Source organism: Cyanistes caeruleus, unplaced genomic scaffold (genome assembly GCF_971803275.1).
Source record: "Cyanistes caeruleus unplaced genomic scaffold, bCyaCae1.hap1.1 HAP1_SCAFFOLD_101, whole genome shotgun sequence".
NCBI classification, from domain to species: Eukaryota; Metazoa; Chordata; class Aves; order Passeriformes; family Paridae; genus Cyanistes; species Cyanistes caeruleus.
The window spans coordinates 241002-264782 of record NW_028255903.1 but is presented as its reverse complement, the minus strand read 5'-3'; the positions used below and the strand labels follow the sequence as shown (position 1 = coordinate 264782).

Below are 23781 nucleotides of genomic sequence, written 5' to 3'. Positions count from 1 at the left end.
AATCTAATCACTCCCGGGGCTGTCGGTACTTCCCTGAGAGGGAACAACCGGTGCTCATTCTCACTACTCTCTCCCCCCCCTCCTCGCCCATCATTTTTGCTTTCAAACGAGTTCTACTTGCAGGAGGGGAACTGAGGTTTGTGGGGGTTTTCCCTTTTGTTGATTGTGGGAACTCCCCTGCCACCCGGTTACCGGTAGGGACCCCTTCAGTTAAGTGTGAGGGTCCCGGCTGTGGCGGCCGGACCGGCAAGGACGGATAGAGCTGTCCCCAGCCTTGTGCCGGAGAAACCTCTGAAGAGACTCCTGTGGTTACGGTGTTTGCAGGCGGGGAAAGGGGAAGGGCTGCTGGCATCGCTGCCAGCACCGAGTCTCCCGCTTGAGACACATGCATCCCAGTGGGTTGGTCTCGGGGGCCCGAAGGTGCTGAAGGCACCACTTGATCTGGGGACGACGGCCCAGCCAGTCCATGGTACGGGGGAGGTAAGTGGTCAAGGGGTTCCCAAGATTCAGTTTTCGACTCACGTTTTTCTTTTTGTTTCATTGGGAACAGCTCTACCCTGGCGTTTAACCAGAGCTTAGCATATTCCTTCTCCTCGGGGTCCGAGGGGTCCTTGTTCTCCACATAGGAGAACAACTTATTACAGGTCTATTTTTTCAGATGTGCCTAACACTGGCTAAGTAAGGTGACTTCTCAACTCCTGTCTTCCCCAAACTTCTATACAATAATGTATTAATTTTTCTTTCGATTTCCCTTTCCTCAGGGGACAATCTTCTCAGTGTTTTAACATTTACTTCAAGGGACTTTCCAGCGGGATGTCTGGTGATCTCTCCTCCGGATTGGAGGGATTTTTCCCTGTGCTCTTCCTTTGTAGCTTACTTTTTCTCTGCTCTATACTTCGCAAATATACTCGTTACACGTCCACCTTTCAAATGTGCCCACCACAGGCTAAGTGAGGTGGTTTCTCAGTTCTTGCCCTCCCCAGACCTCGGCACAATACCAGATCATTTTTGCCTTAGATTTCTTTTTTTCTCTCAGGGCAATTTTCTCAATATTTTAACATCCATCCCAAGGGACTTTCCGGTGGGATGTCTAGTGATCCCTTCTCTCTCTCAGAGGGACCCTTTTCATTACCCTTTTTCTGCATCTTACTTTTTCTTTGTCCCATATTGAAAAATATCTTACCTTTCTTGCGTTGTGTTCGTTCCGCCTTTACCAGATGAATCAAAGTCTTTGCTAATACTCACCTCGCAGTTAGCTGTACTGGAGTCTCTTGTATTCAGCACTTTGATTCTCTCTTGGACCTTTGCCTAGGCCCGTTGACTGAAAGGGTTTACTAATTCCCGAGCTCGACAGGACGTCCTCTTCCCCTTTCAGCCTCCTGTGATCGGTCCCCCAGGACCTCCTTCGTCCCAGGTTTTTACAATCGTGTAAAGAGAGACCTTTCTCACACCGAATCGCTTCCTTCTTGGCCGGCCAATTCCCTCGCGGGAGGATGGAACCGCGACCTTGAAGTCCACACTCGCTCCGTGATCAGATCACGTCTCACACAATCGCCCAATCACCAGCTCAACCTCACAATACTTACAGCTATTTTCCTGCGAGGGTGTCTTCGTGCACAGATGACTTTTTATGAGCTATCAAGCCGCGGTTTTCTCGAAGGCTCCTTGCCTTCCCGAGCTCTCTGGATCCTTTCTCCCTTTTTATTGTGGTTTTTCCTTAGCCTAAATTTGGTTCGGATATAGGAATGAGCTGCGGAGATTCTCGACTCACCAGGCCGCTAAAATCAGCGGGGGTACCCGTCCTGGGTAGCGAGATTCTCCTGCAATTTCTCCTATCCGAGTCACGGCACCAATCTGTTATAAATGCAAAGGCAATTTCGGGTTATATAAAAGAGAAAATTTATTATCAAACAATAATAAATTCGAACAAAGAGAAAAAACCACAATAAAATAAGCAGCGCAGCGCTGGGTGGACAGGGTCTATACGCAAGGTATAGATGCTCCCAAATCCACGCCTGAGAGTCCTTTGGCCTGGGTTTTTATAGGAAGTTTGTGTCCCGAGGCCAAATTCCAAGCAGGCACCCTTTGCTAAGAGGTTCTTGATTGTTCGAAGAATAGATTTCCTGGCACTGGAGAATAGGGTCAATAGACGTTGGGCAGAGGCTCCTCATATGTAAAGAGGTCCAGGATGTCTTTTTGATATCATTTTGGTCCGGGCCTTTAGGGTGGAGTGGTGGCACCCATCCTGGAGCCGATGGCTATCTCGGCTGGCTCCTCTTCCTTTGTCTAGTTTCTCCATTTCTCTAGCACAGGTGGTCAGGGCGGAGATGCTCGGTTCGGCGATATCTCGTCCGGGCCCGTTCTTTTGTTCGTTTGATGGCCCGTGTCCTGCCCATTCTTTCTGGGCTGATGTGCCTGCTTGCGATTGTTATCTGGGTGCTTGGCTGCAATCTGTTGCTTTGGAAGAGAAATCCTGCCTCGACTTGGAGGAGGATTTCTCATTCCATATTTTCATCATTTACAATCACATATACTTTATTTAAACCTTTTCTTTCGAATTTTTATTCATCCAATTCTTTATTACAAAAGCCTTTCCTTCTGGGAGACCAATGGAGGAATTCAAACATCTGGACATAATCCTGAGTGATCTGGAGAGATGCCGTGGTGGGTCCATGTCCCTCAGCCTTCTCCTGAGACTCAGCAGCCGGGGGCTTTCTCTGCACATCTGGACACGCCATGCCCAGCACAGCGGGAAGGGATCCATGGCAGCCTCACTGCTCCACTGCTGCTTTCCTGGCCTGCAAGGCTTTTTCCCAGCCTGGCCTGGCTGCAGCTTCTCCCCAGCCTCTGCAGGAAGGCATTTAGCATCAGCTGACAGGGAGCCCAAACAGCAGCACAGGCCATGCACACCCTGAGATCCCCTGCAATTTCCCGGTCTCAGGGTAGATCAGGTGTAGGGGCTGTTTGGAGGATGGAGGGCTGTGGAGCAGCTTCAAAAGCCTGGGCATTTTCCTGATCCTTATCCATGTTTTTGCAAAGTATTGCCTGGACAAGACCAGCACAGCACAGAGAAATTGTGCCATGCAAGCTCAAGGGCTTGAGCAGTCTTGTGCCAAGGGGTGGCAAGGTGCCTGCAGGCCCCAGCTCTGGGGGAAACAGAGAACGTCCTGGCCGTATCCAGCGTGCTGCCAGCTCAGCAGTGGAGCACAGCACAGGCTCACGCTGCCCATTGCTCCCACAGATGCAGCCGGCACCACAAGACATGCTCAGAAGATCTGGGAGAGCATGAGAAGAGTTTTCTACCAGGGAACACATGGTTTGACTAAGTTAATGGCCACTGTGGCTGGTGGAGCACTTTTCCTGCTGATGTGCTATGCTGGAATCTGGTATTGCTGGAAGAGAAAACGGTGAGTGTTTTGCTGATCTCGGCCTCAAGCAGTCAGGAAGCACTCCCAGTGACGCTGCTGTGCACTTGTGACTAGTCCTTAGTTGCCCAAATAACTCTGCCAAGAGTTCTGCTGCTGCCCAGGCCTTTAATTGGCCTCTTAATTGCTGGGCTTTGTCCTGGGGAGCCCGCTGGGGCTGCAGCCAGTGCTGGCTGCCACTGAGGCTGCCTGGCCAAGAGCAGCCCCAGGAGCAGCGGGCAGAGGCAAAGCAAGGTGGGCAGGAGAAAGAGCGGGGACGAGATTGCCCTTGAAAGGCAGAGGCGCTCTGGGGCCCGCTCCTGGCCAGGGACCCTGCCCAGAGCCATCCCCTGCTCGCCGGGGCCTTGAGGGGCAGCTGTCCAGCTGGGCCAAGCTGGGCCAGCAGCTCCAGCCGTGCTGGGGAGCCTTGGCCGCTCTGGGCCCTGCTGTGCAGGAGGGTCCCTGCGTGCCAGCGGCAGCTGGGGGCCTCAGCCACCTCCTCTCTCCACAGGAGCACCTCTGCACCTTCAGAACAGCAGCCAAAGACTTTAATCACCGAGAAGTTGACCTCTCATCCCCGCTCTTCACCTCTGTCTCCCTCTGCTCTGCTGTGGCTCCATCCCCGTCTTGAGTGCGTCCCAAGACCCACACCTGCAAAGTGAGAGCCTCTGCCCCTGAGCCCCCTGGTCCTGGTCCCTGGCCAGGACTGAAATTGGGCAGCCCCTGTCCACCAGAGCAGGGCTTGGCCCATTGTTTTTCTTCAAATAAAGAGATGGAGCTTTCATCTCAGTGTCTGGATGGTACCACCAGCAAAGCCCTCATAGCACCAGCCCTGGCTGAACTCCATGTCCAGGAGCAGCCGGGGGTGTCCACAGTGTGGGCAGGCAGGAGCCAGGCAGGGGCTGCCATGACCAGTGGTGGGGCCACGAGGGGCTGGGGGAGCCCATGCTGAGCGTCCCTGGGCTGTGAGGGCACATTTCCTTCAGTGGCATCACCTGGGCCTGCACCTCATGAGGCACCCAGGGCTAATTTGGGCTCTCTGCTAAGGTGTGCAGGGATCCCCCATGAGGTGTGCAGCGGGGTTAAATTGAGAGGGTTTTTTCCTCTTCTCAGCACAGCAAAGGGGACACTCTTGGCTGAGGTTTTGCAGAGCTGGGAGGAAGCCTCTTGCGAGCCCTTGGGCCCGGCCTGTGGGCACAGCGGGCAGGCAGAGCCCATCCCTTGAGGCCAGTCCGGGCTGCTCGGGCCGGGCCGGGCCGGGCCAGGTGAGGGCCCCGGCAGGGAAGGGCCGTGGCCGTGGGCTCTGATGAGGCTGCCGAGCTTCACCCTGGCCCTGTGCTGCAGCCAAACACACATTTACAGCCACAGCATTCTCTGGGGCACAGGAGGCACCCGGGGCTGGAACTGAGGCCATGGCTTCTCACCCTGAAGGGAGGCTGGCTCTCTTGGTTTGGAGGGCACAGCTTAGATCCCAGTTCCCTTTGTAAACCTGCTGGGTAAGTGTGGAGGGGCAGAGAGTTCCAACCCTTCTCATTGGGAAGTGTGGCTGATGCTGTGGGGTTTTTCAATTTTTTGCCCTCTGAATTTGTGTCCTGGCAGAGGGTTAAGTTTGCTTGCTCTCACAAAGGCCCTTTTCTTCTTGGTGCTCAGTGGGACTGCAATGCAGCCGGGGTTGAAGGAGGATCTGTGGCCGCTTGGGCCATGATTGTGGGACACCGTGTGGGACCTGCTACTTTTGGCTGTGATTTGTGGTGCTGCTGGTTCAGGCCTTTTACAGTAACTGACTTCAGTTCGTTCATCTTGTCACCAAAGGTTGGGAATAAATCTCTTGAACACCCCTGTAGTATTAAGAGGCAGGCATTGCTTTCTTGAAGTGCAGCATGCACAGGCCATGGGGATCACAGGGCCTTCTTGGTGGGGACTTCAGGGAGCCTGGTGGTCATTGAGGGAGGAAGCTGATTCTACTGGAAAAAAGAGGGTTTTCCATGTGTGGAAAAGAATAACCTCTCACTTCCTCATCCCTTTCTATACAAAGTTATACAGGCAAGTGCATTCAAATATCTCTATCTGCCATGTCAAACTATTTTTCTTTCTATATCTATCTATCTATCTATCTATCTATCTATCTATCTATCTATCTATCTATCTATCTATCTTGTTGTAGTTTAAGGCCTGGCGATGTGGAAGAAACTGGGATGTAACGGAAAGTTAGCAAAAACCCCTCTCTGTTAGGATAGTAAAACCTTCTGTAATTAGCCAATAGCACTCAAGTGTGACATGAGCAGATGGGAGTAACCTCCTAGGTTATAAAAGGTCAAATTCTCCTGCAATAAACGCTATTGCTTCACCATCACCATTGATGTCTTGTGGGTAGAATAGTCCGAGTGGGCAAGGGGGAGACACCGTGCTGGCTTCTGAACTAGGGTGTTTGCCTTGCTTGAAAAACCAACACTACCTATCTATCTTTATCTATCTATCTATCTATCTATCTATCTATCTATCTATCTACTTTACTAATCTATGAAATATTTTCATGCACGAGATTTTGTTTATATATAAATTATGACACATGTATTGAGAGCTGGAAAATGATACCATCCATGATTGATATAGCAAAGCTTGGGTTTAGGAACACACATGAAGTGTGATTTCTTTCTTGCTAGACATATGCTGGCTCGTTTAGATTGACTATGAACTGATATCCTGCAAAGCTGGAAAATGCCTGGTTGCCATTGCTGTGATATCCTTTAAAATCCTTTTTTCATTTTTATTTTTTTTCCTCTGTGCTGGTTGGTAAATACCTTTCTTCCTTGAGCTGTGTGCTGGCAATATTGGAAGTAGAAAATAACAGAATACTGCATCTTTTAGATACTTGATAGCTGTCCTGTGAAATTTTATTGTAGTATGTTCTGTCTAATACCCACTCAGAATTAAATCAGCTGGTCAGCTACTGAGCACAACTTACTGCACAGCTGCAGCTCATGTTTCCACAGTGCAAGTGGCTTTTTCTTCTTCTGCATGTGTATCAAACACAACCAAGTGCAAGGCTGCTGACAGAGGAAAGAGCCTTGTTTAGTGGAGCCTGGACTTTGGGAAGGTGGTAGCTGTTAGATCAACACCCAGCAAACTGCCTAAATTCCTTTTTGTGACTGCTGTCTGGTGACTTTGGCCTGGCTTCTTGAGGAGGTTCAATTTTCATTTAGAAATGGCACGAGAACACTCCGTGTGCTCCCGTGGAGCCAGGGCTGTCCCAGGACACATGGAGCTGGGACAAAGGGCACATTGATTCTCATCTCAAGAAGCCACCTGAGCTCCTCATGGCAGCAACCCCACGCACTGCTAATGGATCCATTACAATTAACTCAGCACACAGCTTGGAACTTGAAGCTCTGACATACGGAGCTTGTTCAGTTCTGCCACGGAGGAATGGAGTTTGGAAACAAAGAGGTTTAGCAAGGAGATTCACACACAGCTAAACTCTTTGTACTCTAGCGAAGGAAGTCTTAGGATGCAAACCCTCACCCATCCTCTGGTTTTACCCCTCCATTGAGCCAAATTCTTGGTCTTCATTCCTGTGTCAGTAGGAAAATATGACAGGGAAGTGGAGATCCTCCTTGGCTTCTTCAGCTGGCCAGCTTGTAACTTCATCCTCTGCCACAAACAGGAACAGACAAACTGGGATTTTGTTATGAAACCTACTTGGTGTTTGATTTTACCCAGAAGTAACTGAGATTCACTGGAATATTTACAAGCCATAAATGATGGATTTTTTGTGGTTGCTAGAATCTTTCCGATTTTACAACTTTTCTGCTGCACGAGAACCTGGCACTTGCAGAACTCTTGCCCCATGCACTTCTCTAGTGCTTCTTGCAGAGAAGTGCTTTGGGATTAATCAGGATGAGTGCCACGTTCACGTGTGGTTTATGGAGCCCACAGGACAGGGAATTGTCTTTGCTGAGGGCACTGGCTGTCATTCCAACACCTGCATCACTTTTTCTACAGTAATCCTTGTGAGAAAGGTTGTTCTTTGCCATAGAGATTTTTAGTCCACATTTTTTATCTCAAACAGCCAAAACTTTTCCATCTCACAGGTTTCTGATGCTGATTTTTCCATTCCAGTCTGTTGTTGGCCTTGTCAGGAAAATTCATCTACAAACACCAGAGGTTTATGTCTAAAAAGGAGACAGAGGAGTCCTTTTACTTGATTTGAATAAAGGGAGAGGCCATGGGCCATTCTCCTGGGGTCTCTCAAATTTTTGGAGGACACAGCCTCCTTTTTATCCGAATTTCCCAGCCACGTCCCTGTCTCTTTCCCCATTAGCTGAGGTACTTGAGAGGTCCAGACTCCCTGGACTGCCTGATACCTAAGATTCCCCTCTAATGTATAACCCTCCTTCTTCATTTTTAATTCTTATGGAATTTATGGTTTTCCCCCATTGTTTCTTTCATCTTTCAATATCAAATTTCATTTATCAGCAAACTTACAGTTTGTTTGTAAAGGCAAATATCTTTTTTCCATTCATCAATCAGAGGAATCCTTCCCATTGTTTCTTTTATCTCTCAGTGCTAGTTTTATTTACCAGCAGACCCACAGCTTGTTTCTAAAGACAAATCTCTCATTCCTCTCAACCTCTCTTTTTTAAAAAAATTTCTTACTAATTGTCTTTACAAACTTTAGTTATCATTGACTTTATTTCCTTTTCCTCGATTTTTTTTTTTTGTTTTGCAATTATTTGCAGTGACATCAATTTCTGTCCTTTTGTAGCTATTCCTGGATTAGTAGCTATGGCTACTACCTGCATCCTCTTTATCAAATGTTGCAGAAATTGTATTAAGCAAGGGATCATGCATGCTAAAAGATAAGAGTTGCTACAGCACAAGAAAAGCATTTGTTAAACCCACAGTTTACTAGATAACCACGAAAACACGTCTTATTCTCATTCTTTCCATGTTTGGACTGATACATGAGTTAACTTTCCTATTGCTTTTGTAATTTGTTTCACCACCTTTTAGTTATCAGTTAATTTGCCACACTCTCCCTTCTTCTGCTGACAGCGTTTGCATTTCTAAGCTCTCACACGAAGCTTCTACCTGCAGTTCCATTTAAATCTGTTTTGTTGGATCTGGACCAGAACCTATTACAAAGGATTTGAGTTTTGTTTCAGTGTTGCTACTTCTACTGATCATCACGGACAACACGTGTCCTGCTTGTGGAATTGTTTTGGGGGCAGCTTAAAAATAAGGGCTCCAAAAAACCTTCTCTTTCCCCTCTGCTTTATAGCCTTCAAAATCTTTTTGGTAATTATGGAAGGAACACCTTGCTTAGCTGCTGGTAGTGACCTTAACATACATTTGATTCTATTTGCCTTGATATCTGAAACAATTATAAGGAGGGAAGCTGGGGGTCTAACACTCTGAACCTAAAGTCTAGTCAGAAATGCTTTTTCCCACGTATGTGCTTCTTGTTCTATTTAGACAATAAATGCTTTTTTTCAGAAGAATGAAGCCACCATAGACTTCCTTCTTCATCTCAAAATCCTGTTTATTATGGACTTAACTCGTTGGTTAGGTTTGACTGGGCTGGCCACCCACGGCCAGTCTTCAGATCTTCCTGGCCTTCCACAGACTTCACAATTTTTCAGGTAAAAGGATTTGCTACTTCTTCTCCTATGGTTAAAAATTGCTTTTCTACTTTTGGCTTCAACTTCAACTGGCTGACAATATCAAGGTAAGATTCTTAAGGCAAACATTTTAATGGTGTAATTTAATTTCCTAACTTAACTTTTACTTTCATGTTGTCTTTACACGACCTGTAAAGGCGAGTGAAGGCACAGAAAGAGCTTTAACATAAAGAAAACAATGACAGTGAGGATTGGCCTCTAATGACTGGAGATTTGAGAGAAGGGATGCCCACACAAACTATTTCAGCAGCCAGGCTGTGGGAGGCACACGGGGCTTCCCCTGATGTTGATGGCCTGGCTACTGCTCCAGTCCCCTCTTGTGGAGCATCAGTGGCAGCCTGCCGAGCTTCTCCTCTAGCTGAGATGTCTGAATTTCTGGGGCCTTAGAGACCTTGACTCGAGAGGGATGGCTCTACCCGTGTTCAGCTCTCCTGACGGCTGTTTCTGTGCTCAGCAACACTTGCACAGGTCTACACTACTTTGCTGCTGCTGCTGCTGCTTCTCTCTACTCCTTCACTAGGACTCAATCTCCTGGCTGGATGTTGTGAACAGCAAAGTCTAAAGGCAGGCTCTGTGCTAGCTGAGCTTCTTGTCAAAGAGCTTTTACAAGAGACACTATCCAGGCTACATATTGTTTCCAATAGATATCCTTTATCCCTACCCCCAGGTAATTCTCAAGGCTGAGGATTACCAGGATAAGGAATTCTAAACAGCAGTTCAAAGGGAGATAATTGAGTATCCCCACTGGGTCTGGCCCTTCTTCTTGCCCAAGCCAGTGGCAAGAGCCAGCATCTTAGTTTCTATCACCAGCTTCAGAAGGTGTTTCTTTATTTCCCCATTCATCTTTTCATCTCAGACAGAACTCTGGGGGTGCCAGGGGCTATGGAGGTTCCATTGGATCCGTAAAGCAGTCAAAACTCTGAGACATAAACTTTGAAGAATTTAAGATTTTAGAGAAGCTGAGGCCTTCATTAGAAAGAAGCCTTGCTAAATCTAAATAAAATAAATAGATGGGCCTTGCTAAAATTAAAGGGAGCTAGAGAAGCTTTGCTAAAATTAGAGGTTAATCATTGGCTAATAACTAATTGTCTGTCAACTCTATGCTTGTTCAGCTGGGCTTATAATGAGAAGCAATGAATCTGGTAAGGAACTTGAAGAACAGAAGAGAATTGCAAATCAGAAACTCCTGGAAGACATGAAACTAGGGGCCCAGCCAAGGGTCCATTTGTCACTTTGCATTGAAAAGGTAGAAAGGTCAGAAGGAGGAAGAGCCATATCCCTTCCCTCCCTTCTCTCACCCCTCCTCATAAAAGGACCACCAACCCATTTCAAGGAACAAACTACGCATGCTTAATTGCTTTTTTCCTAATTAGCATAGGAAGCAGAGTGTGGGTGGCAACGGGGTTATGAATATGCATTTGTGTTCCATATTTCTGGAAATAAAAAGCCTGTATTCACCAGTATTCGGGGCCCTGTGTATTAAGGGGTGATCTGACACATCGGCCCAGCGCTGCTAATAATCATACACTTTTTAACCCTAAACCAGTTCAAGAGTCTTTGTCTCAGTTGGATAGTGATACTAGATCATATCCATATTTTAGTAAATCAGTCTTAGAATGCAGCCAAAAATTGCATGTGGAAAAAGGAAAAGAACTTGTGGGTTTGGGAAGATGAGGATGGATTTTGTTAACAGCACATTGGAAACAGCACCAAGAGAAGGAACAATTGTTTTTGGAATGCTCCCATGTGAAGGTACAGCAGGTTTTAGTCTTGAGCTCAGGTTTGTTTGTGCAAGTGAAACAACAAAAACAACAATGATGATGATGATAATGATAATAATAATGATAATAATAGTAATAATTATAATAATGATAATAATAATAATCAGTAATATATATTTATATCCAAAATTAAAAATTGATAATGTGAAAAAATGTTGACAATACTAATCTGTGAGCTTTGGTTGCTCACTGTAACACTAAATACCCTACAAAAAAGGACTAGCAAAGACCCAAATGTCAATGGTAAACTTTGTGAATTGTATACACAGAATAAAGGAGGAAGGGGTGAAGTTGGCTGTTTTTATATGGCTTGCTGATGCTGTGATGTGGAATGCTTTGTCTGTTCCTGTGAAAAATACAGTGATTAAAACTGCTGGGTTTTTCATGTACCACACTATCCACAAATGGCAGGATTGGTTCCATGGCTGAAGAGGCTGTTCAAAGAGCAGCTGATAAAACGAGGAGATGGGAACCTGTCCCGGTGGAGAACCCATCTCCCAGATGGGCTCCATGCCCTTAACAATGGGCCCACTGGGAAATGGAAACCCCTGGGTGTGCACGGCTGCACCCAATTTGCAAACACAGCCATGGACAGTGAGACTTGGACTGCCTGGGAAATTGTTCTGGCTGTGATGGCCCCTGCCAGGGCCATCCCAGAGGCTGCAGGGCTGGACCTTCATGCACTGGAATTCATTAGGAGAAATCAGAAGCAAATGAGAGTTTACAATACAGGAATAAGAATTCAGATTCCTCCAGGACACTTTGGTTTGATAACTGCTCATTGGAGCTTGGCCTTGCAAAGTGTTCATGTCATGGGAGGAGGAATTGATGCAGATTATCAAGGAGAAATTGAAGTAAGTCTGTTAAACAATAGTGAACAAGATTTGATTATTCAACCCCATGACAAGGTAGAAGAAATATTGATATCGCAATTGAAAAAATAATTGTGAAGAAAGGATATCCACTTCAAATTGCCTCCATTTGTGGATAAAAAGAGTTTGGACCCAGCAGTCCTAATAAAGGAGCCAGAGTGTGGGTCCAGAGGCCAAATGGCCCTCCCAAGCCAGCTGAAGGAACAGCTCTGGGCAAAGACAACACTGTTGGAATCCTGAGACCTGGGCAGGAACAATGGGAATATGTCCCTGCAGCCAAGTGTTCTCTGCCAGAACAAGTCGATGGGATGGGATATTGTTTTACAGACCCTGCCAGACCAAATCTCCCTGTTTGCCCCAACGGCCCCTTTGGAAAATGCTCAGATCCACAGGGCTACATGTGAAGGCTGATGTGACCCTGAGGGACTTCCACACCAATTCCAGCCAGGAGCCTGGCTGTCCCTCAGGGACTGGGACCCAGCACCTCTCCAGCCAAAGGGAAAAGGACCCCAGCAAGCCTTGTTAGCCACAGACAGCGCGGTAAAGCTGAACAGCAAAGGACCTTGGGGACATTATTCTGGAATTCAAAAGGTGCCAGCTCCATGGACAACAGAATTATTGTTCCTAACGTGAATGAGGGTGAGGGAAAAAGAATGAGTAAGCTTGTGATGGTAAAGCACAGAAATCCTTTCACATTGTGGCCTCCAACTAGAACAGGGCTTGGTTTCTCATGAAGGGAAATCTCAGTCAATCCTGTAAAACTGATAATTGCATTCCTGTGTTCCACAGCACAGTTTTCTGTCAGTGTCCCTGCACTGGATCCGTTACAAGTCAGAGCCCATTGACAGAGTTTTGGCCACCCCACAGGGTGAGCCCTCCGAGGGAACCCCATTCCTCCCAACCTGAGCTGAGAACATACCCAGCAATTAGTTACATTGAGTATTTTGGCTACTTTGATCTTTAAATTTTCAAAATAATTTTGATGACTAATGCCTTGATTAAACTTCAGAGGTGTTTCTGGCAAACAAAGATCCTGGCTGACTCTCAAGATACAACTTACAGGTGTTGGGGGTTAGGTGTCCTTTATTTTCTATTGAGTTCTGGCTTGCCTGTGGAATTTTTACTCATGACTTGCAGGGAAAACTTAACTGCGGGTACCTGGTGGGTGCTTGAGGAAAAACAAAGAGTTTGGCTGGGCCCAGGGGGGGAAGGGGGCAGGAAAAGGGGAGGGTGGGGACAGTTTGGTGGCTTCTTCAGCTTCGGAGAAGAACACTTTGGGTGCAGAGCTGTTGTGGTGGGGAGAAGGGAATTTCACCATCACCCAGATGGAGCTGCTGCTTCTTCTCCTTCTTCCCTCTTCATTGGTGGCCTCGCACCCCCTGTCCTGCCGGGACGTGTGGCAGTGCCAGCCACCGCCACGGAGCTGCTGATCCACCTCAGCCACTGGCCCGGGATCTCAGCTCATCCCTGCTGTTCCAGCTGAGTGTTCCTCAGAGCCCTGCAGGAGCACCAGCACTGACTGCCAACCCGAGGGGGTTTGTGAAACAAAGCCTCTCCTCCATCCTTTCCCGTCTCAGCCCAGAAAGCTGTCACGGGGTCCCTGGTTCTGTTTTCTTGCTAACGCTGTAGTTATTGTTGTTTGTTTGCCTGGTTATAAATATTAGTAAAAAACTGTCATTCCTATCCCCAGATCTCTGCCTGAGAGCCCCTTGATTTCAAGATTATCATAATTCGGAGGGAGGGGGTCTACATTTTTCATTCCAAGGGAGGCTCCTGCCCTCCCTAGCAGACACCTGTCTCCAAAAACCGAGACATTTGCATGAGAAAATTTTACAAAGTTTTCAATAAAATTCTTATTGATAAATTTGCCTCCATTTCATTTCTAACAAGCTGTTCCTAAAGATCCCGTCAGGCTGTCTTAGACACTTTGGGCAAGGGATTCCTTCCAAGCTGGGCCACTTGGGGGGGATGGGGGCGGCCCCAGGGCAGAGGGCAGGGTGTGCAAGGGCCCTTTGTGACACGCTGCAGCACGGTCACCGTGGGATGGTGGCAACGGGAGCAGATGTCAAAGGGCCCTTTGTGACACGTGCTGACATAGGAGCTGGCAGTGACAGGGCCACGCCACAGTGCTCGGTGCACGCGACGGGTCAGGACGCGCCAGAGCGGTGCTGTGAGGAGCCCCCGCACAGCGCACTCCTTTGTGTCGGACCTGGAGCTTTTCTGAAGCACTATTACTACAGGTGACCTCGAGGCCAGACCACAGGTCTTGCTGACCTGTGGCCTTGCTGAGCCTTCCTTCTTAAGGTTCTCTTGAGGGCAGACCGTGGGACTTGGTGACCCGGAGCTTTTCCGACGTGTTGCCCATCCCTGCAGTCTCTGCCCTTGAGACCAGACCACAATCCCTGTCGAGGAGACTCCTGTCCTTGTGGCAGGAGCCCTCAAGACCCAAGTGCAGGACTCGCTGTCTTGCAATCTAGCCAGGACTTGAGTCTTGCAGGTGCCTTCCAGGCACGACTGCAGGACTTGCTGACTCCGAGATTTTCCGAGCCATCTCTCCTGCAAGCAGCCATAAATCCAGTCACTGCCATGGAGCAGCGACCCCCAAGAGTGCCCAAGTTGGCCTGGCTTGAGGAGCAGGAAGAAGAAGGCTCTGGAGCTGTCCTGGCACAGGAGTCTGAAGAGGTGCAGGACTTCCAGGCACCACAGGAGGGTGAGTTGCAGAGCTCGGCATTAGGGCTAGTGTCTGTTGCCAGCTTGGCCCCATCCCATTACATGCCATGCCATCCCCTGGTGCTGTTCCTATGGAAAGGATTGGAGAGTCTGGAAGAAGATTTGGAGCAGCGACCCCCAAGAGTGCCCAAGCTGGCCTGGGTGGAGGAGGAGGAGGAGGAGGTCGAGGAAGAAGGCCCTGGAGCTGCCCCAGCACCAGAGACCGAAGAGGTGCAGCAGTTGCAGCCGCTGGAGGAGGGTGAGTGGCAGAGCTGGGCCACAGGGCTGGTGCCTGCGGCCATCTTGGCCCCATCCCATCCCATTGCATCCCATCTCATCCCATCCCACACTGTCCTGTGGACACACACCCATGGACAGCACAAAAAAGGGGCTGGGGCTGCCCCCGCAGCAGTGGCCGTGCTGCATCCCCTGGGGCATCCCGGAACTGTCCCTGCCTGGGGAACGCAGGGCTGGGCTGTGCTCTCCGGCCTCTCCCGCAGCCCCTCAGCTCTGGCTGCTCTTTGCCAGATGCAGCCATGGACGGCACACAAGAGCAGGACACCGCCCGTGGCCGCTTCCGCAGAGCAGCGCAGGTACCTGCAGCCATCCCCACCTGCGCTGGGCCTGCTGGCACTGCTCAGCCCAGCACCGCACTTGGAGCACTCCATGCAACTTCCCTGCCTTCCTGCCCTTCTCCTACAGTTTCTTTACCAATTCATCACGAGAATTGGCAAGGAAGACACCAGACCTATGGACACTGAGGTCAAAGCATCCTCAGAGGTCTTGGTAGAACAGAGCAGCGCTGCCCAGCTGGATCTGCTTGTAGAGACGGCTCTTTTCAATCCAGAGCAAGTAAGCAACCTGTGGCCAACCTTTGATCCTCCAGCAATTGCTTGGCTTTCCCAAGCCACGCCTGCTGGTCACTTGAAGCTTTTGAGGCCATGGCAGCGTGCTGGAAGAGAAGCACTTGTCTGGGGAAGAAGCTGGGCACATTGCTGACTCCCTCTGCTAGCATTCCAAGTCTCCCTGTGCCTTCTCCAGGTGCCCGGCGTGGTGAGGTACATCCACCAGTGGCTCATGGCCAATGAGGCTGCTGAGCACAGGATGGACTGGGCCCTGATGCAAGTGGCCGAGGCAGAGCCCGATGATGTGGCCATCACTCTCCTGCGGGTGGCCCCAACGTGTGACAGGTATGGGGCCCAGCTGCCCCGAGGCCTCAGGGCTCCCCAGCCCATCACCCTGTACAGCCCGGCCCAGGGCTGTGAGCAACACAGACTTCCAGGGCCCTCTGGCTGCTCCTTTTGCCAGCCCTGCTACAAAGTCGGCCCCCGAGCCCGCTGCCGTGCTGCCAGCCTGCCCCTCAGGGGCCTGTCCCCACAGGGCTGGGCTGCCTGGCTGCTGCTGCCGCTCAGGGGCAGTGGGCACAGGCAGAGCTGGCGGCCAGCTCAGCTCCCCGCTGCTGCCCAGCCCACGGTGCTGTGTCTGACCCTGCAGAGCTGCTATGGCCATGTGGACGACCATCTTGCTCTCGCCCTGGATTTCAGAGGAAGTGACACCGCTCCTCATCAATGTGGTGGGGAGCTGGCCGCAGAAAAACCTGGGCACCTCTGATGGGGACAAGACGGCTGTCTTTTCCCTGACTGTGAGTTTCTGGAGCTGGCCTTTGCTCACCGCAAGGCCGGCCGCCTCTCCAGCAGCTCTGTTGCCTCCTTCCCCCACTGCATCTCCCTGCTTCAGGCACTGGCCACAAACCTGGCCTAGGGGCAGCTTCAGGGCCACCAGGCCCGCTGCTCCCCCTGCGTCTGCCCCGGCCTCTCCCTGCCACGCTCAGGCCCTGCCACACGGACGCCCCGGCACTGAGCGCTGTCTCGGGCTGCTTTGTCCTCTGCAGGCAACGCTGGTGATGTGGAAGATCCTCCAGGGGCCCTGTTGCCCACAGATCCTCACAGTCTATTTCCCCCGCCTCTTTGTGCATCTCCTCTTCCAAACGTACTTCAGTACTTTGTATATGACAGAGGACGTCCATACCTTCTGGAAGGAATGCCAGGAGCAACACGGCCTCTCCACCAGCCCCAACAGGTGCTCCATGCCACTCCTCCTGTCCCTGCCACTTCCCCAGCCTCAGAGCCAGCGCTCCCAGCGTCACCTGGGCTTTGCTGTGCACACAGGTTTGCAGTGCAGACCCTGAAGGCCCTGCTCTGCAGTCTCCACTTGGAACATGTGGTAGTGGCAATGGAACGCAAGTGTGGCTGGGACACGCTGCTCTGTGCTGGCACCCACCATTATGCCATGGGTCTGCTGGCCAGGTGAGCCCCCCTTCTCCCCACTGCCTCTGACATTTGTGCCCCCGTCCCGGGATGCCCCCCCACAGTCCCCATGGCCATGGGCCTGAGGGCCTTGTCACCGAGGGATGGCCAAGGAGACTGCAAAAGGCTGCGAGAGGAGGGTGCCCAGGAGCAGCCACATCTCACGGGCCCCCATCCTGTCACAGAGTGCTGGGGCAATAGGACAACTGTGTCAGTCAGTCCTGGGAGAGGTTTTTCGCACCCTTGCTGAGACTCTTTATGCCGTTTTCTGCCTTCCAGGGTAATGCGCCGTGCATCCGTCCACTTGTGCAAAAGCATCTTAAGCTACCTGCTTGAGGTGCTCAGCAAACCGTTGCCACACTGGGATGTCTCTGCCATGGCATTCCTTGTGGAGGTGAGTCTGATGGCCAGCACTACCTCGCTCAGCTCCCTGCCAGCCCTGTCCCCTGGCATAGCCACAGCTGCCTGGGACGGCACCTGCGCCCTGTGCTGCTGCCTGAACCCAGCCCTGCGCACTTCCAGGCTCCTGCCGGCCAGCTCCTCTCTCACTGCCCTGTGCCTTTCAGCTCCTAGATTGCCTGGACTTGAGTGACTGTGGTGACAGCCTAATGGAGATCTTGTATAAGTACCTGTGGTACAACTCCAGAGAGATGCATCACCAGGTTCTCAGGGCTCTCCTCCTCCTAAGGGACCGTCCCTCCATGGTGAGAAGGGGGCAGCAGCTGAAGCCATGTGGGCAGCATGAGGCTGGGCAATGCTGTCACTTGGCCTTGGCTGGCCTTTGCCTTGGGCGCTGAGGCAGCTCCTCCCAGCTCTCCTGCCTCCTGCTTCAGCTGCCCGAGTGTTTTGGGACAGCCCTTTGGCCTCTGGGCCCTGCGGCAGCTGCCCGGGCTTTCACACCCTTGTGTTCTGCACAGGCCGAAAGAATTCAGAGCCTGACAGGAAGACTAGTGCACCTCCTGTGGGACTTGGACAGTGACGTGGCCAGGATGAGCATTGCTCTCCTGAGCCATATTTTCCTGGATGAAGACACCCCAATATCCTGGCGCAGGGCCCTGCAGCTGGCTGAGCCGCTCCTGAAACTCCTGGACAATGTAAGGCTCTGTGCCCCAGCCACGGCCACTGCCTGCTGCCCGGACACTTTGTGCCCTGTGCATTTGCAGGCCTGCGCCAATGTGGGCCACAAGAAGCCAATGATGAGGTCATTTTTCCTTCCTTCCTTTCATACAGCCTGATAGCCAGGTGCAGCTGCTCTCCATGTCTCTCCTTCGAAGAGTGATGTCTTCAGCAGAAGAAGAAGGAAGAAAGCCCCTGAAGGAACGAGTGTACCAGAGCCTGCTCCCACTCTTTTTCCACTGCCAAGATGAGAATCGGCATGTGGCAGAGGTGAGGACTCCTGGGCTGCTGCTGCGCCTTGGCAGGGGGCTCAGCTGCCTCCTGCCCTGACGCAGGCTTGCAGGCTGCAGCCTCCTCCAGCCCTTGGCACTGGGACACTCCTGTGCCCTGCCTTGTGGGGCCATTTGCGGCTCTGCTGCTCCCCAGGCCTCTCGGACAACGCTCCTTCGCGCGGCTGACTTCCTGAAGAGGCCAGACCTGGAAAAAGCTGTGAGGAAGGAGAAGCTGTGGAAGTTTGCCAAGCTCGTGGTAAGGGCAGCCTGCAAGTGCCAGCCAAAGGCTAGAGAAGCCCCCTGGCCCCGGTGTTCAGTGTGTGGGGCTGGCAGCTGTGCCCCTGCCCACTGCTGCACCCGGGGGCCGCACGGCTTCTCAGGGCTGGCCGGGCACGGGAGGCCGGGGCTAGCCGCAGGCAGCAGCGCCCGGCCGAGGGGCAGAGCCCGCGCCAACCCTTCCCTCCTGCCGCTCTCTCCAGCTGGCCGACCACAGGATCCCCTTGGCCGAGCACCTGCGCCGGGCCCTGCAGTACCTGCAGGACCCACAGGAGACCCTGCGAGCGGCGGCCATCAGGGTCATCGGTGAGTCCCGAGCCCGGGCTCCCTCCCCGCCCCGCCGCAGCTCGGCCCCAGCCCCGGCTGCTGCCCCGGCAGCGGCACCCGGGCCCGGCGCCCTGGAGCCCCGGCTGCCCTCGGGGCTGCTGCTGCCGGCCTCTGGCAGCCGTGCCCTTGGGCTGGGTTAGGATGCGGTAAGGGCCCGGGCTGAGCCCTGCCGGGGCAGGAGGCCATGTGGCCACAGGGCTGGCAGCGCCGCTGTCAGGGAGCTGTGCTGCTGGGACCCTGACAGGCTCTGTGTTCTCAGGGATGGCCGGGGAGCAGCTAAGGGGGCAGCAGGCAGAGCTCCAGGTGTTGTGCAGAGGTGAGCCATGGCAGCGGGCTGACAGTGTTGGCTGTTGGGGGCAGCTGCAAGCCCTGGCCAGGCTGTGGAGGGCTCTGCTCCCTGTCCCGATGAGGGGCGGCGTGGGCAGAGCACAGTGAGATTTCAGGGCCACGTGGGGCATTTGTGGCCAGCAGCTTCGGGCTGACCCCCTTGGTCCCTGCTCCCTCCTGGCCAAGGCAAGAGCCGGCTGGCATGGCCCTGGCAGGGGGCTCTCGCTGGGCCCCCACAGCTCTGGGGTGTGACCGTGGCTCTGTTCGTCTCTCTTGCAGCCCTCGAACGCCTGACGGAGGACAGAAGCGGTGCCGTGTCAGACCTGGCACTTGAAACGCTGTATGTCCTCCGGGCCATCCAGAGTGCCCGATATTCCATCCTGCAGAGGATGCAAGACCAAATCCTCAGGGCATGGAGGACACGGCCTCGTCTGTCGGGCCTGGGCTGGCTGCACTGCTGGAGGTATACTCAGAGCTGACCTGAGAGGCTCTGTCTTCTGGGGCCACATGGGCCAGCCAGGATTTTTTATTTCATAAGGGTTGTTCTTTTCCTTTTTTCTCTTCTTTTGAGTATGTAAATAATATAGGATATGTTAGGGCTGAGAGGCTCTGTCTTCTGGGGCCACATGGGCCATCTGTTAGTTTTTGTTTCATAGAGATTGTTCTTTGTTTCGTTTCCATCTAGTATGTAAATAATATAGGATATGTTATAAACCACAAGAGTCCCAAGACCTTTCTTTTGCTGCCCAGGGTGTGCGGGACATAGGGGAAGAGAGGGAAAAGGGTTCTTGTGTTCAGCAACCTGCCGGGGCGTGCAGTGGTGCAGGGGAAATGGCCAGAAGCCCCTTGGCCTTTGGTGGTTGTGCTGAAGCCACAAGCCCTGTGGCAGGCAGGAAGCGCCATCTGTGTCCTGCTGCCCGTGTGTTGCTGCCGTGATGGCTGAGGAGCTGCTGGAGCTCCTGTGGGGCTGCGGCGCTGCTGCCGGGCCAGGCTGGGGGTGCCCCTGAGGGCACGGGGTGCTGGGAGGCCGTGAAGGGATGAGGGGCTGCGGAGGCCCAGACGGGACAAGGCAGTGGGAAGGCACGAGGGGGATGTGTGAAGGAGTGGGTGGCAGGAGTTTCCAAGGGGACAGAAGGCCCTGGAGGAGCCGGGGTGGTGGGAAGCCCTGAGGAATTGGGTGTCAGAGGCCATAAGCAGCCCCCGGGCAGCCGCCTGGTCCCTGACACCCGGCTGCTCCGGTGTGTCCCCAAAATGTCCCCCAGGCCTGCAGCAGAAGGCCTGGAGGCTGGGACACCACCCCAGCGGGAGGGTGGGGACAGCCCGAGGTACCCAGGCTGGGCTGGCTGGGGACATGGAGGGCAGGGGGTGCTGCCAGGCCATGGCCACTGGGTGCCTCCAGGAAGGGGCAGTGGGCAGAGGCAGGGCTGGCGGCCATCCCGGGCCCTCGCGGCTGCCCAGGCCACGCTGCTGTGACCGAGGCCCCCCTGACACAGAGCTCGGGGCCCACAGAGCTGCTTCCACCATGGGGAGGGTGGCGATGTCTCCTCCAGCAGGGCTGCCCAGTGGCTGCTGCCCAAGCGGCTCTGGAGCCCACAGAAACAGCAGCAGAGTGTGCCCAGGAACAGCAGCAGCCCCAACGTCGGCACCTGTGCACTGAGGCGTCCGCAGCAGCCAGGTGCCAAACAGGGGGAGGCTGTGGGCACAATTGCCTTTGCTTTGGCAAAAGGCTTCAGCAGAGTTGGCCACAATGGCTTTCTCTTCACTTGCAGCCTTACAACAACGCTTGCCAGCTTCAACTGCAGCCTGTGCCCGTGACTGACTTGGATGGCCATGCTTGAGGGCGAGCTCGCCTTCCACACTCAGGTGTCCCAAGGCAGCGGCATTGGCACCATCCTGAGAAAGAGAGAGAGAGAGAGAGAGAGAGAGAGAGAGAGAGAGAGTCTGATGGGGCAGCTGCCCTCCCTCTCATCTGTCCAGGCACCTTAAAGACATATGAAACCAAATCCTGGACTTGCTTGGAACAAAGGAAGAAGCAGCATGTGCTGAAAAAAAGCAGGGACTTACACGGCTCAGTTTTGCTCTCCACTTGGGCAATCCCAGAATCCAAGAGCACTTGGTGTTGCAAAGTATCATCAACATCATCCAGTCTCCAAGCACCCTGCCATGGGCACAGGTGGTGTGCAGGCACAGGTGTCACTAGAATTGGGAGAACACTTTTCCATGTTGACCTTTTCCTCTCCTGGATTTCAAGCAAAGATGAAAATATCATCTGGTGAATGACAGGTGAATAGTGTAGCTCACAGAACTAGGAGTAGGAGTCTCCAGTGGCCCATGGTGTGTCCATTCAACCATTGTTAGATTGTCCAGTTGGAGCTCAGCGCGGTGCAGCCCGGGCACAGGCACCAGGCTGGTCCATTTCAGCATCCCAAAGTCTTGGTGGCTCCCTGTGCACCCATTGTCTCCTGAATCCATTCTTGAACTCCCAGTTACTGCTGTGCAGGACATGAGAACACAGGAGCAGCTTGTTTGGCTCATTCTTGCCTTTGCTGCTCCTGCCTAAAGGAATCATCAGGACTATATGCTGATGGAATGGGATCGCCGAACAGCAGGGACTTTGTCTGTAGGGTCTAAAACTAAAACCTTGTCTGACTGTTCAGACACTCTAAAATCACGGGTGAGAATGACAGCTTTGGTATGGAAGAATCCTAGAAATCTTGACTTGTGATTTTTCTAGTCAAGGATTTGAATGCCAGTGTGGAAACTACCAAAATATTCAAACTTTTTTTCATTGGCAACCCTTTTGAAATGGCATCAGCAGAGCTCCAGGGGACAGGGTATGACAGTGGGGACAGTACTTGGCAGCTCATGGCTTCAGATGTGGGAGGCAGATATTTTGCGTGGGTACACATTGAAGTTCAAGTTTTCCCAGGGTTTGGATTGACTCGTCATTGCAGGTAACTTTAATCAATGCAAAAGGATGTAAAAGCACAATTTCTGGAGAATGTGCACTAGGGAGGAAATAGGGAGAAAACCTTGAACACAGCCAGCAGGCTCTGGAAAAATCTAAAAAATTAAAACTAAAAATAGATGTAGCTCTGTGACTGTCCAGGCAGGACTATTTGTGTCTGGAGGTGATTGTAAAACATTTTAAAATCTTAGGAAATTCGGGAACTCAGGAAGTAAGTTAGGCTTGCTAAAGATTATGTGAAACCGTACCTGTGTAATCAATATATGATAAATGATAGAATTGTTAGATGTGATTAGATATAATTATTGTTTAAAGAACATGAGGAACAATGTTAGGGGGCTGGGGTGGGTTAACGAGAAATCCATGCTTGGGTAAAAACAATGCATACAATAGATCAATGTAAGTTTAATAATTAATATCTAAGTTGTATAACGATAGAGTATAAAATATGTTCAGCTCAAAAGCAAATCAGGTCAGATTTGGGTCTGTGTACCCCTGACACCCAGAGTTCTTCAATAAAGCACCTGCATAGAATCATTCTGTGATGATGTGTGTTCCAGATCTCTAACAATTTCATCAGATTTTACTGGAATTGTGTGGGACATTTCTGGAATTTTGTGGATTTTTTTTGTAGAATTTTGTGGGATATTGATGAGATTCAGGGAAATCTGGGATTTTTCTTGAACGTTGTGGACATTTGTAGACATTTTGTGAGATGTCGCTGGAATTTTGTAATGTTTTGAGAAGATTTAAGGAAATTTGTGTCATTTTTCTGGAATTTTGTGGAATTTCTCTAGAATTTTATGGGGTATTGAGGAGATTTTGTGAGATGGTTCTGGAATTTTGTGGGATATTGAGTTGATTTAGGGAAATTTGTGGGACTTTTCGTGAATTTTGTGGACATTTGAGGAGATTTTGAGGGATGTTGCTGTAATTGTGTAGGTTTTGAAAAAATTTAGGGAATTTTGCGAGATATTTTCTGGAATTTTGAAGATTTCTCTGGAATTTTGTGAGATTTGGAGGAGGCCTGAGGAATTTTGAGGAGTTTTTCTTAGATTTTGTGGAAATGGATCGAGTTTTTTTGAGATGTTGCAGGAATTTAGATGAGTTTTGAGAAGATTTAGGGAATTTTGTGATATTTTTCTCGAATTTCATGGGGCTTTCAAGAATTTTGTGGGATTTTTCTTGAATTTTGTGTAAATCTGTGGAGATTTTCTGAGATACTGCAGAAATTTGGTTCGGTCTTGGAAAGTTTAAGGAATTTTGTGGGTTGTTTCTGGAATTATATGGAATATTGTAAAGATTTAGGGGAATCTGTGGGATTTGTCTTGAATTTTGTGGACGCTTGTGGACATTTTGTGGGATGTTGCAGGAATTTGGTTGGGTTTTGAGAAGATTTAAGGAATTTTATGGAATTTCCTGGAATTTTGAGAATTTCTCTAGAATTTTGTGGGATTTGGAGGAGATTTGAAGAATTCTGAGGGATTTTTCTAAGATTTTGTGGGAATCTGTGAAGATTTTGTGAGACGTTGAAGGAATCTGGTTGGGTTTTGAGAAGTTTTTAGGAATTCTGTGGTATTTTTCTGTAATTCTGAAGGGCTTTTCCAGAATTTTGTGAGGTTTTTCTGGAGTTTTGTGGAAAATTGTGAAGATTTTGCGGGATGTTTCAGGAATTTTGTGGGAATGTGTGGGATTTGGAGACTTGAAGAGTTTTGAGGAATTTTTCTTAGATTTTGTGGAAA

At 50.9% G+C, this 23781-nt stretch overlaps 3 protein-coding genes across 4 annotated transcripts in view; 2 read left to right on the top strand and 1 right to left on the bottom strand.

Moving 5' to 3' along the window:
- LOC147646321 (maestro heat-like repeat-containing protein family member 7) overlaps nt 1–19788 on the top strand; it is a 119958-nt gene extending 100170 nt beyond the window's left edge. Inside the window, exons 11-16 of the mRNA XM_086873597.1 lie at nt 17671–17847; nt 17984–18139; nt 18296–18397; nt 18621–18723; nt 19004–19060; nt 19351–19788. Coding sequence (XP_086729723.1) covers nt 17671–17847; nt 17984–18139; nt 18296–18397; nt 18621–18723; nt 19004–19060; nt 19351–19550 — 795 coding nt within the window. The 3' untranslated portion in view covers nt 19551–19788. The remainder of the gene's footprint in view (nt 1–17670; nt 17848–17983; nt 18140–18295; nt 18398–18620; nt 18724–19003; nt 19061–19350) is intronic.
- The window catches only part of LOC147646318 (maestro heat-like repeat-containing protein family member 7), a 253483-nt gene that overhangs the window by 48300 nt on the left and 181402 nt on the right, over nt 1–23781 (bottom strand). The window lies entirely within an intron of this gene.
- Nucleotides 14511–16757, top strand: LOC147646322 (uncharacterized). The gene is made up of 7 exons (XM_086873583.1): nt 14511–14706; nt 14976–15040; nt 15150–15299; nt 15489–15637; nt 15942–16089; nt 16339–16547; nt 16754–16757. Exons 1-7 carry the CDS (start codon nt 14511–14513, stop codon nt 16755–16757), a joined length of 921 nt encoding a protein of 306 aa, XP_086729709.1.

What these genes read in the sequence shown, in the direction of transcription:
- LOC147646322 (XM_086873583.1), top strand. Translation starts at nt 14,511, where the DNA reads ATGCCATGCCATCCCCTGGTGCTGTTCCTATGGAAAGGATTGGAGAGT. An exon ending in GTGGCCCCAACGTGTGACAG is followed by an intron (nt 15,638 to 15,941) that starts GTATGGGGCCCA and finishes CTGACCCTGCAG; the next exon opens with AGCTGCTATGGCCATGTGGA. An exon ending in CGGCTGTCTTTTCCCTGACT is followed by an intron (nt 16,090 to 16,338) that starts GTGAGTTTCTGG and finishes TGTCCTCTGCAG; the next exon opens with GCAACGCTGGTGATGTGGAA.